Source organism: Podarcis bocagei (assembly GCF_964188305.1).
Source record: "Podarcis bocagei genome assembly, chromosome: 1".
In the NCBI taxonomy this organism is placed as follows: domain Eukaryota; kingdom Metazoa; phylum Chordata; class Lepidosauria; order Squamata; family Lacertidae; genus Podarcis; species Podarcis bocagei.
Genome location: NC_138125.1, coordinates 122,056,788 through 122,069,143, shown reverse-complemented (window position 1 = coordinate 122,069,143; position 12,356 = coordinate 122,056,788). Strand labels below are relative to the sequence as shown.

Below are 12,356 nucleotides of genomic sequence, written 5' to 3'. Positions count from 1 at the left end.
GGTCACGAAGAGTCGGACACGACTAAACGACTAAACAACAACAACAATATCTGACTCCTGCCCACCCTGCAGGTAGTCCAGTAAGGGTCAACCACCAGTAGGGGGAGCTCTGTTGATGTACATCAATTGGGAGCTTCCCCAGGGTTTAATTTAATTTAATAATTTAATAATTTAATTTAAGCGACTGCTTAAATTACAGTAAGCCACGCCCCCGGCCAACCGGATTGGTCAGCCAGGAGCGTGATGCGGCCGGGACTCCCCTATGACGCGGGGGCATTGCCGTGTCCCTGCTCTGCATGGCGAGAGCACGTGGCCTGCCCGCAACACCGCCCCACAGGGAAGTGGAGTGGCCTTATTCTTGTTGTTATTTATTTAATTTATATGCCGCCCTATACCCGGAGGTCTCAGGGTGGTTCACAGAATAAAATCAAAATATAAAACCACAAAATACATAATCAAAATAAAAACAAAAAAATAGCCTTGAAATAAGTGTAGGAAGGGGGGAAATTAGCTTTGGTTGTTGAGCAGACAGCATACTCCTTGAGCTAAATTTAAATAATGATTACAGAGTAAACATTGATAGGCCCAAACCTTCTGGAGACATGGGCAGTAGATAGCATCGCAGCAAACATCCAGTATGTTGTGCCTCACTTTTGAGGGCTAGTTTCAGCTTTCTTGTGGTACAACCTTGAAGCTTTATGAAAATCTGAAAAAAATGGTTTGATTGGACACCATCTGGTATGCAGGCTGAGACCCTACCTGCCCCTGGACTGTCTCGCCAGAGTGGTGCATGCTCTAGTTATCTCCTGCTTGGACTACTGCAATGCGCTCTACATGGGGCTACCTTTGAAGGTGACCCAGAAACTACAACTAATCCAGAAAGTGGCAGCTAGAATGGTGACTGGGGGCGGCCGCCAAGACCAGATAACACCAGTCTTGAAAGACCTACATTGGCTCCCAGTCCATTTCCGAGCACAATTCAAAGTGTTGGTGCTGAACTTTAAAGCCCTAAATGGCCTCGGTCCAGTATATCTGAAGAAGCGTCTCCACCCCCATCATTCTGCCCGGACATTGAGGTCCAGTGCTGAGGGCCTTCTGGCGGTTCCCTTGCTGCGAGAAGTCAAGTTACAGGGAACCAGGCAGAGGGCCTTCTGGGTAGTGGCACCCGCCCTGTGGAACACCCTCCCACCAGATGTCAAAGAGATAAACAACTACTTGACATTTAGAAGACATCTGAAGGCAACCCTATTCAGGAAGTTTTTAATGTGTGGCATTTTAATGTATTTTTACTCTTAGTTGGAAGCTGCCCAGAGTGGCTGGAGAAACCCAGCCAGATGGGCAGGGTACAAATAAATTATTATTATTAGGCTTCACAAATTAACTTGTGTCACAGGCATGTATGGCTGTACAATACTGCTGCTGCTGCTAAGGCTCTGAGAAGCCACCCTCTCTGGTATGGTAGCATATAGAGAAGGAAACAGATATGGTGGGTCAGGCTTGAGCTTTATGGCAAGGGTGACTAACTTGGTGCGATGGCAACAGGTTAGCCACCCTGCTCTAGTCTGAAATCACCATCTTCTTGAAATGTGCACAGAAGGCAAGTGCAAGACAATGCTTATTGGTGATACCCAACTATGCACATCAGCGTAGACTCGTAGAATTGAAAGGGACTCCGAGAATCATCGAGTCCAACCACATGCGATGCAGGAATCTCAGCTAAAGCATCCATGACAGATGGCCATCCAACCTCTGCTTTAGGACCTCCAAGGTAGGAGAGTCCACAAACCTCCCAAGGGAGACGTTTCCACTGTCGAACAGCTTACTGTCAGAAAGTTATTCCTGATGTGTAGCCAGAATCTCCTTTCTTGTAACTTGGTTTGAGTCTTACACTTCAGAGCAAGAGAAAACAAGCTTTCTCCCTTTTCCATGTGACAGTCCTTAAGATACAGTAGAACCTCGGTTTTCAATCGTCTCGGAAATCGAACGTTTCGGTTTCCGAACGCCGAAAACCTGGAAGTAACTGCTTCAGTTTTCGGACCCTTTCCAGAAGTCAAATGTGCCACGTGGCTTCTGTATTGAGTTTTCCATAAGTAAATGCTTCCAGAAATGCATGCTTCGGTTTTCAAACACTTCGGAAGTCGAACGGTCTTCCAGAACGGATTACGTTCGAAAACCGAGGTTCCACTGTGTTTGAAGATGGTGATATATCTCCTCAGTACAATTGGGTTATACAGTGGTACCTCTGGTGGCGAACAGAATCCGTTCCGGAGGCCCGTTCACAACATGAAAAGCCCGCAACCTGAAGCGCCATATCTGCGCAGGTGCGTGGCACGATTTGGCGCTTGTGCGCATGTGCGAAGCACGATTTGGCGCTTCTGCACATGCGCGAGTGGCGAAACCCAGAAGTAAGCCTTTCAGCCGTGGGACACAACCTGAAAAAAAACATATCATGAAGAAAACGTAACATGAGATATGACTGTACTGACTTTACTGTTTTGTATGGTATTGTGAACTGCCCCTGGAAGCTATTCGGCTATTATTATTATTATTATTATTATTATTATTATTATTATTATTTTATTCCGTGTTTATATGCTACCTTTCCATTAAAAATCTGAGCTCAAAGCTACTTACAGCAAATTTTTGGAGTGGCCTTACACTCCCTCTCAGAAGGGAGGCTGCCCATTGGATAGCTCTGTTGGTTAGACTGCAGGGGTCAGCAAACTTTTTCAGCATTGTCCCTCAGACCTTGTGGGGGGCCGGACTATATTTTGGAGAGAGAAAAATGAACGCATTCCTATGCCCCACAAATAACCCAGAGATGCATTTCAAATAAAAGGACACATTCTACTCATGTAAAAACACGCTGATTCCCGGACCGTCCGCTGGCCGGATTTAGAAGGCGATTGGGCCGGATCTGGCCCCCAGGCCTTAGTTTGCCTACCCATGGGTTAGAGCACGGTACTGATAATGTATGAGGCAGCTGCCTATTCCTGCATTTCAGGGGGTTGGACTAGATGACCCTCAGGGTCCCTTCCAGCTCTACAATTCTAGGATTCTAAGGGACTTCCTCACCCAGTGCCGGCAAACAAGTGGTTTTCCTCTAAGGGCAATAAAAAGAAAGATAGTCATTGTCTTGGATGAATAAGTGAATGTCAGGTTATCCCCATCTCCAACAAGGATGCAAAATAATTATCTCAACAGTCCATTTTACCCTAAATGCATTCAAAATTGCTGCCAGCTTTGTGCTCTGCAGAGTCTTTGTGCTCTGCAGAAAGACATTGCTTTCCTTTAGTATTAATTTTTGGACTGGCAGAGAGAAACAAGTGGTTACCGTTCATTTAAATTTAGGAACTTTTAAAAAGGTGCTGCTTGTATCCATTGGCTAGCTTTGAAAACATGGCAAGAAGAAAACCTGTGTAGTCTGCACAATTCACAAATGTGAGCTGGGTTGCTAGACATACCATCTAATGTGTCAGGGAACTGCCATTAGAGGCAAGAGGAGAGGTAAGACGCTCCAATGATGCAGGGGAGGGAACTAGCAAGGAGAGAGAGAGAGCTTCCGCTGGGGAAGGAAATCCAGGGGACACCAGGGAGAAAGGGGAGGCTGAGAGTACTGCGGAGGGGAGGCTCCGAGGCTCTTCCAGTGAAATCAGCGGAGAGAGCACAGGACCTCCGCTTGGCACGCCCACGCTGTTCAGAAGGCTTCCGCGCAGAGAATCTAGGAGGAGACTTGGCATCAAAGAATTTCTATGTTGGAGGAAGTTTAGGAGACGCCCACTCACGGATTCTGCCAGTGACTGAGACAGTCGCGTTGTAAGGGCTGTCAAACCAGGGAAAGGTTTAGCTATACAACCAGCTTTGAGCAGTTTGCAGTTTACGCACAAGCAACCCCAATTCCCATTACATAATGCATGCATCTAAATTTGCTGCTCTGACATCCAGAGATATACTGTATTTTTCCGTGTATAACACGCCCCTGTGTATAAGACGCTCCCTATTTTGGCGGACTCCAAACTAGGAAAATGGGAGGAGATTGCCCAGAGTTGTTGAGCTTTCTTTGGGGGAGTGTGCCCCACAGTTGTTGAGCTTTTCTTAGCAGAAGCCGCTAATCGCCCTCCCAATTGCCACAGCAAAACAATACCATCCCTTGCCACAGCCACCAATAACATGTCAAATAGCCGCTGACAATCTCCGGGTCGTGGCAGCAACCAATCCCACACACCCCTCATGCACTATCAGTGTATAAGACGACCCTCCCCATAATTTCAGAAGATAATTGGCATAATTTCAGAAGAAAAAAACCCTCATCTTATACACGGAAAAGTACGGTATATATATATGACAAGAGAATTATTCATTCTTCCTCTTGGAACTTACTCCTTTTTTTGCACTGCTCTATAGATTTGATTCCCTAACTTTAAGGCACTTCGTATACCTTCTAGGACAAGCCCTGTAATAAATTCAGTTTCAATTCAATAAATGTCTGCGCTATCAAAATATTTCATTGTCACAGCTGCTGCCTATGTAGTAAAATGTGATTTTTCTCTGGGAAACCTAGCATTCCAGGGAAAAATGCTGGCAGCTTAACCATTTGGTATGTTTGTGATTGTGTATGTGTATTGATATAAAATTCCCTAGTAAAGCATAAAACAATGATGCCTAGAATATTAATTGCCATGTCTGTCTTGATTTTATTTATATTCTCAATTCAGTGTTTTCTGTGAGGATAGTGGTGGTGCTGGCCGCGCTCTGATTTTGTACTTTGCTTTGACAAGGTCCACCTTCAGTGCCCCTTCACCACACAGCAAGCTCCAAAGGTCAGTGGTCTTCTGAATGTGCATGCCTGCTTTCCTGTTAGTGAGTTTGGAATTTTGTTTCCTTTATTGCTGTTATTATCTATTTCGTAAAATTTGTATACCGCTTTAAGGAGCGTCTCCAACTTCATCGTTCAACCCAGACACTGAGGTCCAACTCTGAGGGCCTTCTGGTTGTTCCCTCACTGCAAGAAATGAAGTTACAGGGAACCAGGCAGAGGGCCTTCTTGGTAGTGGCACCCGCCCTGTGGAACGCCCTCCCATCAGATGTCAAGGAAATAAATAACTATCTGACTTTTAGAAGACATCTGAAGGCAGCCCTGTTTAGGGAAGTATTTAATGTTTGATGTTTTATTCTGTTGGGAGCCGCCCAGACTGGCTGGGGAAACCCAGCCAGATGGGTGGGGTATAGATAATAAATTGTTGTTGTTGTTGGGAAAAACCTCAACCCACACATACAAATTTTACTCTTTTCAATTGCTCAAAACTGAGTAGCATCAGCGTTGAATAGTACTGTATTTTTCGCTCCATAAGACGCACTTTTTTCCTCCTAAAAAGTAAGGGAAAATGTGTGTGCGTGTGCTGGTCCAGGGGGGGGGGGTTACCATGCGGCGTGGTTAGGAACTCTGGCAGAAAGCAGGACAGGGTGCCGGCAGGAACAGGTAACCAACGATGTTGCTCCAGCAACCTGGGACTGGGTGGGCTGGCCTTTATCTTCTGAGGCATAGGGCAGCCCTGGTCCACAGGTGACTCGCCTCTCCTGGCCTGGAAGCGAGCACTCCTCCTGCAGGAACTTAGTTCCCTCCGCCTCTCTGCCCTGAGCCTCTGCAGCTCAGGAGAGGCTGGAGGGTTACTGGACCCAGAGGCAACCTCAGCTTCCCCTGACAGGGCTGGGAGAGGAGCACCTGCAGGCAATGGGTCCTCGATCACTTCCGGAGCTAGAGCAGATTTAGCTGGTGTCTGCTCCTGAGGATCCGGCACAGGTGAGGGCCCTTCAGGTTCAAGGCCCTGCCCCGGTTCAGCCGGCCCTGGAGGCGGGGACTCCTGTGCAGGCTGGAATTCCTCAGGTTCAGCCTCTGAATCAGACTCCCAGGCCATCACAGTGCGTCTTATGGAGCGAATGCAGGCTGCGCAACTATCGCTGAAGCCAGCACAGCAAGAGCGAGAGCTACGCAGCACCTCTTCTTCTGCTGGCTTTAGCGATAGCTGTGCAGCTTGCTCTGGTTTTTCAGGGAGTTGGGAGAAAGGATGTAGGGCAGCCCATCAGTCCCTTCTCCCACTTCCCGGAAAAGCCAGCAAGAGCCGCTCTATCTTTAAAGAGCCGCGCTGCGCGAGTGTGTCTGAGGCTCTTGCTGGCTTTTCTTGTTTTCCTCCTCTAAAAACTAGGTGCTTCTTATGGTCAGGTGCGTCTTATAGAGCGAAGAATACAGTACTCACACTTCATGGTTGGGTACTTTGGGGAGCAACTAATTAAAGGGGTGGTAACAAGACCTTCCAAGTATCCCTATTTTCCAGGGATGCCCCTGATTTAGAGAAGCTGTTCCAGTTTCTGACTTGATCCCAGAATGTCCCTTTTACTTAGAATGTCCCTACTTTCATTGGAGAAAGGTTGGAGGGTATGGAGTTATCCGATCCCCGAGCCGTCTGAAAGCAGTCATGTATAGGGAAGTTTTTAAAAGTTTTATTATGTTTTTATATATGTTGACAGCTGCCCAGAGTGGCTGGGGCAACTCAGTAAGATGTGTGGGATACAAGTAGTAAAATTCTCATTATGGAATGGGACATCCCTGTTTTCATTGGAGAAATGTTGGAGGGTATGGGTAACTATTCCCCCTCAAAACTGTATGCTTCTGGAATGCAATCTTTCTGTTTGTCTAGTAGCTAATTTAGCTTATATAAGGGGAAAGCTGCTCACCAGCATGAACCTAAATGCCACTTCAGATATAAGAACTGATATCCAACCTCCGTGGTTTCCTGGCTTTGAAACAATGATAGTCTGAAAGATCATATCTCCTTATATGAACCTGCCTGGGTGCTAAGTTCCACTTTCCATCAATATCAGAAGTGCATTGGTGGTGATATATATGAGAGAGACTTTTCTGTGGCTGCTGCCTTATTATGGAATTCCCTCCCAGGAGTGGTTAGGCTGGCTCCTTCTTTGTTATCCTTCTGCCAGCAGGCTAAGACCTTCCTATTCAGACAAGCCTTTCAAAACTAAGGTACAGTTTTGATTCTGATCACAAGGCTGCTGTCAGGGCAATTGTATTTCAATTATTGTTTTTAACCGGTTTGTTTTTATTGCTCTGTGTTTTATGACATTTTAAAATGTTGTAAGCAGCCTTGAATTCCAACTTGGAAGAAATGTGGGCTATAAAGATTAACAACAACAACAACAATAACAACAACAACAACAGCTCTGATAAGTCAGAGGAATTGTTCTCCCCGTCCTGGTTACTTAGGCTACAGTAAATGCAGTTCTCTTGGATAAAGAAATATTTTTGCAGAGTTCTCAAATGTATCAACAGCTGTTTCTGGATCCCCCCCCCCCCCGGTCTCTGTATCAACTACTGCCAAATTAATTTGGCCTTAGTTATGAAGGAGATTTTGAAAGAGTGGTTAGATCAACAATTTCAGCTATTCATCATAGCTGTTCTGTATCAGGTCTCCTTTGGGATGGGTTGGCAACACGTGTGGACTAAGCAGCAACAGTCATAATGTGTTTTATTCATTATCTTTTTGCAAGCTATTCCATTTAGAATCGAAAGTGTTTCTGGTATATATAGGCACTTTAGCCTCTATCACGCAACATATATTATGCTAGTGTCTGTAAAAGTTAAGCTGTTCTCCTCCTGGGATTTCAGCAGCAAGCTTTGCAGTTAAGTAGCAAAATTAGAATATCTGCTCTTTTGCAAACTCCGCTCCTCTCGGAAAAGAGCAGAAGACATAATAATATGTCTTGTTTCTTGAGTAAAAGGTTGAAAAATCTGGACCTAAATGTAGAAAAAAGCGCCAGCTTTAAGCAACTTCCCCTCTGTCTTGTTTTTTTTTTTTAAATAATAACAATATTGTTCTTGTGTGCTATATAAAAGTACCATTGCAAATACTCCTAGAACAAAATGTGGCGTAGAAGCACTCGACAATAAACCCACTGAAATAAAGCAGAGTTGCACAACAGCACAGTTGATGGTGGGTGCGGTATATTTGTGAAATCTGTGCAAGATTGAGGAAGGAACCCAATTATTGCTGTCTTTTTTCTTGGATATTGCTCTGAAGTATTCACATAATTATTTACATAACATACTCCAGGTACGTTATGGTACCTGGAGTACCTGGCGAATGGTGCAACTGTAAAGGTAAGGTAAAGGTAAAGGACCCCTGGGGGGTTAAGTCCAGTCAAAGGTGACTATGGAGTTGTGGCACTCACCTCGCTTTCAGGCCGAGGGAGCAGGCGTTTGTCTGCAGACAGCTTTCCGGTTCATGTGGCCAGCATGACTAAGCCACTTCTAGTGCAAAGGGGCACCGTGATGGAAACCAGAGCGCACAGAAACACCGTTTACCTTCCCGCCACAGCAGTACCTATTTATCTACTTGCACTGGCATGCTTTTGAACTGCTAGGTCAGCAGGAGCTGGGACAGAGCAATGGGAGCTCACTTCGTTGTGGGGATTCGAACTGCCGACCTTCTAATCGGCAAGCCTAAGAGGCTCAGTGGTTTGACCACAATGCCACCCACATCCTTGCAACTGTATACAGTGGTAAAGGTAAAGGTACCCCTGCCCGTACGGGCCAGTCGTGTCCGACTCTAGGGTTGCGCGCTCATCTCGCTTAAGAGGCCGGTGGCCAGCGCTGTCCGGAGACACTTCCGGGTCACGTGGCCAGCGTGACTAAGCGGCATCTGGCGAGCCAGGACCAGCGCCGCACACGGAAACGCCGTTTACATTCCTGCTATAAAGCGGTACCTATTTATCTACTTGCACTTAGGGGTGCTTTCGAACTGCTAGGTGGGCAGGAGCTGGGACCGATAGATGGGAGCTCACCCCGCTGCGAGGATTCGAAACGCCGACCATGCAATCGGCAAGTCCTAGGCGCTGAGGTTTTACCTACAGCGCCACCCGCGTACAGTGGTACCTCGGGTTAATTCGTTAATTCGTTCCGGAGGTCCGTTCTTGACCTGAAACTGTTCTTAACCTGAAGCACCAATTTAGCTAATGGGTCCTCCTGCTGCCGCCACGCTGCCGGAGCACGATTTCTGTTCTCATCCTGAAGTAAAGTTCTTAACCCGAGGTACTATTTCTGGGTTAGTGGAGTCTGTAACCTGAAGCGCATGTAGCTCGAGGTACCACTGTATGTGTCTTCTTGGGAAAAGTCCCATTGAGTTAAATGGGGCTTGACTTCTGGTAAGTGGCCTAAGTGAAGTAATGTTTTATATAAAAAATGCAGCCGGTGGGCTGACGCCACAAGCACTATAAATGATTTTATCCATTTTCAAAATTGTGTGTGTGTGCTTGTGTGTGCTTTAACTCATGTTATGCACAGTTTGCACCCGATCTTCTACATTTTTGGCATGATACTTCCACAAATTATATAGATTCCTCTATAGAGCCCTTCTCTTGCTTACACATTAGCCAAAAAAGGAATAGTTCTGGCCGCAAACCTTTAAACCAAAGGGGTGGAAAAATAATTTAAAAGTATCTTCTTTTAAACGTGCCTTAACAATAAAAAACAATAATTCTGTGGAGAGCATCCAAGGGTTGAGGATCGGTATTGGCTATCTAAACCTTTTAAGAAATTATTAGTTCCCAGATGTTGGAACAAAAGGAAGCATTTTTTTCGTTCTACCCAATAGCCTGTTTTTTAAAAAACAAACAAGCCAGCAAACAAACAAACAACTGAACATGAATGATGATCCACTGTTGTCCTTGAAATCTCTATATTTTGAGTTACGAAAGTGCTTACTAGCAATGCAAGCGAGAACATCAAATGTCCTTTCAGTATAACACAGCCACTATGCTAATTGAATTTTCTTCCTGGGTGATTACTTACATTCTAGACGTGGACTCTGGTTTTGTTTATTTAATATTTCCCCTTTCCAGTTATATACCATTGGGTGTGATTTTTGGAATAAAGAAGGCTGTTCAGAATTAACATGCTTTCTGTAAAGCAAGGAGGGGAGGGAGAAACGGGAGTTGCCGCAAACAAGGCACTTTTAACATCTGAAAGAAGTGTTAACACTTTATTTACATTTAAATTAAAATGGAAACTTATTTGTGTGTTATGTTTCTGAAAGGTGTGTGGCACATCTGCAGAGGCCTATTGTTTATTCATGCCGTAAATCCTTTGAAATGTGTTAAAATGCTTCCCACTCATTATAAAAATCCTGCCACCCATGGATTAGGACTTTGATGTCACCAATCCTCCTTCAAAGGGTTCTTTCAATGCTATTAATCACAGTTTAGCCTCTGAAGATATGTAGCCAGAGAAAACATTTGGACATCTTGTGCGCCACTCACTAAAAAACTTTGAAATGTATCTGGAATGGCTTGCACATGAATGGGCCACATCACTTCCTTTCTTCCTCTCCAAGGTTTTATTTTAAAAAAATCCCCCTCCCAGCTGTCTCACCCCCCCCTCTCTCTATATATATTTAAGTTGTCAATGAATATTCTCCATATAAATCAACATACGTCTGTTGACTCCCAACATCTATCACACAAAATGGGCACAATCCAAACAAAGCTGGCCACTTTTCAGTCTCCTTGATTTCAAGAAGAATAAACATAAGCACATACTTAATCTTCCTTTTTGATGGGATGGGATTCCAAGGTGTTTAACTTGGGCTGGATCAGGCCCATTATTGTTAACCGATTAGTCAAGGCGGCCTTTGAAATCGCAGCCCCAGAAGGTCATGAAGTTCAAGCTTCTTATCCCACCCCAAGGCAAATTCTCCACAGGTCAACCTCCCCCCATGGGTTAATCTACATCATCCAGATTAGATCCTGCTACAATGGGAAAGCCACTTACATCTGAAGAGCAAGCAAAGTTTTAATGTCAGAAAATCAATGATGGTTTTATCATGTTCTCATAACCTTTGAGTCGGAGGTGGCGCCTAAGTGCATCAGAGATCTTGAGAATCCACGCGCAGTGGATTCTGAGCAGTGCATGCGAGTGCTGATGAGCGATCACTTGTTCATTATCTATCTCCTCCTTAGGTACAACTCAGATTCTCGGACGCTTACCAAGCCAAGATGCAGTAGCCCCCATGGACTATATTCACACAACCTTTTTATATAATGCAGTTGTACACTGGAAGTCGAACGGAATCCATTCCGGACGTCCATTAGACTTCCAAAACATTCGGAAACCAAAGCATGGCTTCTGATTGGATGGAGGAAGCTCCTGCAGCCAATTGGAAGCTGCAGAAGCCCCGTCGGACGTTCGGGTTCCAAAGAATGTTCACAAGCCGGAACACTCACTTCCGGGTTTGTTGGGTTTGGGAGCCGAAATGTCTGAGTATCAAGGCGTTCGGGATCCAAGATACGACTGTACAAAGAAATGGGGGGGGGGGATAGAATCTTGAGTCTTCCACATCATGGTACAGATAGGAGGGTAAATTAGGTCACATTTTTGAATGTTCGGCCATTGGGAAACTTCCTTGCATGTAATAGATTTATGTATAAGCTAAACAAGCTGTAGCTTAGAGCCCCACTCTCTTGGGGGCTCCAAAAAATGTAAAGAAAAAATAAACTGGATGTACATTTCCAAAATATAAGATAGAAAACCAAAAAAATAAATAAAACCTACATACATCAACAGTGTTTTGTTTTGTGTTGTGTAGGCTCCTGTGATGTACATATTTTGTTATGTGCAAATGGCTTTAGATATCTTTTAGGTCCATAAATTACCATATAGCATATATTCAACACAAAACCAGCAACAATTTGTTGTTGACAAAGGACAGCTGGACATATAAAGGGCCCCATTACCTTCAGTAGCTTAGGGCCTCATCAAACCTAAATGCGGCCCTGTAGACGTCCATAGTTGAAGTCAGCAAATGTGTCTTCTTTTTTGCTCTTCAAAATTTGGCAACCCTACTGGGGAAATGGCATATTGGAGTTTTTGCAGAGAGTGCAATCCTGCACCAGCCCCTTAGAGGTGGTATACATAGATCTGTATGTGCAAAGCTCATTGCTATGTAATACAATAAGTTCTGCAATAACCTTCCTCTTCTTGGCCTGTTCCAGCTATCAGGTAGCATTCATTTGTGTCTTGCAGATATTGCTTTTCCTGGGCTTTTTGCCCATTGTCTAAATTTTTGCTTTCCTTCCTTCCCTCCTTCCTCTGTCTTTTTAACAGGCAACTTGGCTCAGGCGAGAGCCAGAGTGACAGCGGCATCCAGGTCTTTGCCTCCACAGCTCAGTGCTGGTCGTATCAAGGTCCGTACACACGCAATGCCTTTGACTGCATATTTGAAAAAGTGATCTGTAATGCACTGTGGTTATTCCGAATGCCAGATCCTTTACTGTTTCACGTCCACTTGGTT

At 44.9% G+C, this 12,356-nt stretch overlaps 1 protein-coding gene across 1 annotated transcript in view; it reads left to right on the top strand.

Moving 5' to 3' along the window:
* The window catches only part of MYO3B (myosin IIIB), a 297,619-nt gene that overhangs the window by 170,264 nt on the left and 114,999 nt on the right, over positions 1-12,356 (top strand). Inside the window, exon 24 of the mRNA XM_081181948.1 lies at positions 12,170-12,249. Within this exon, the coding sequence (XP_081038074.1) occupies positions 12,170-12,249 (80 nt within the window). The remainder of the gene's footprint in view (positions 1-12,169; positions 12,250-12,356) is intronic.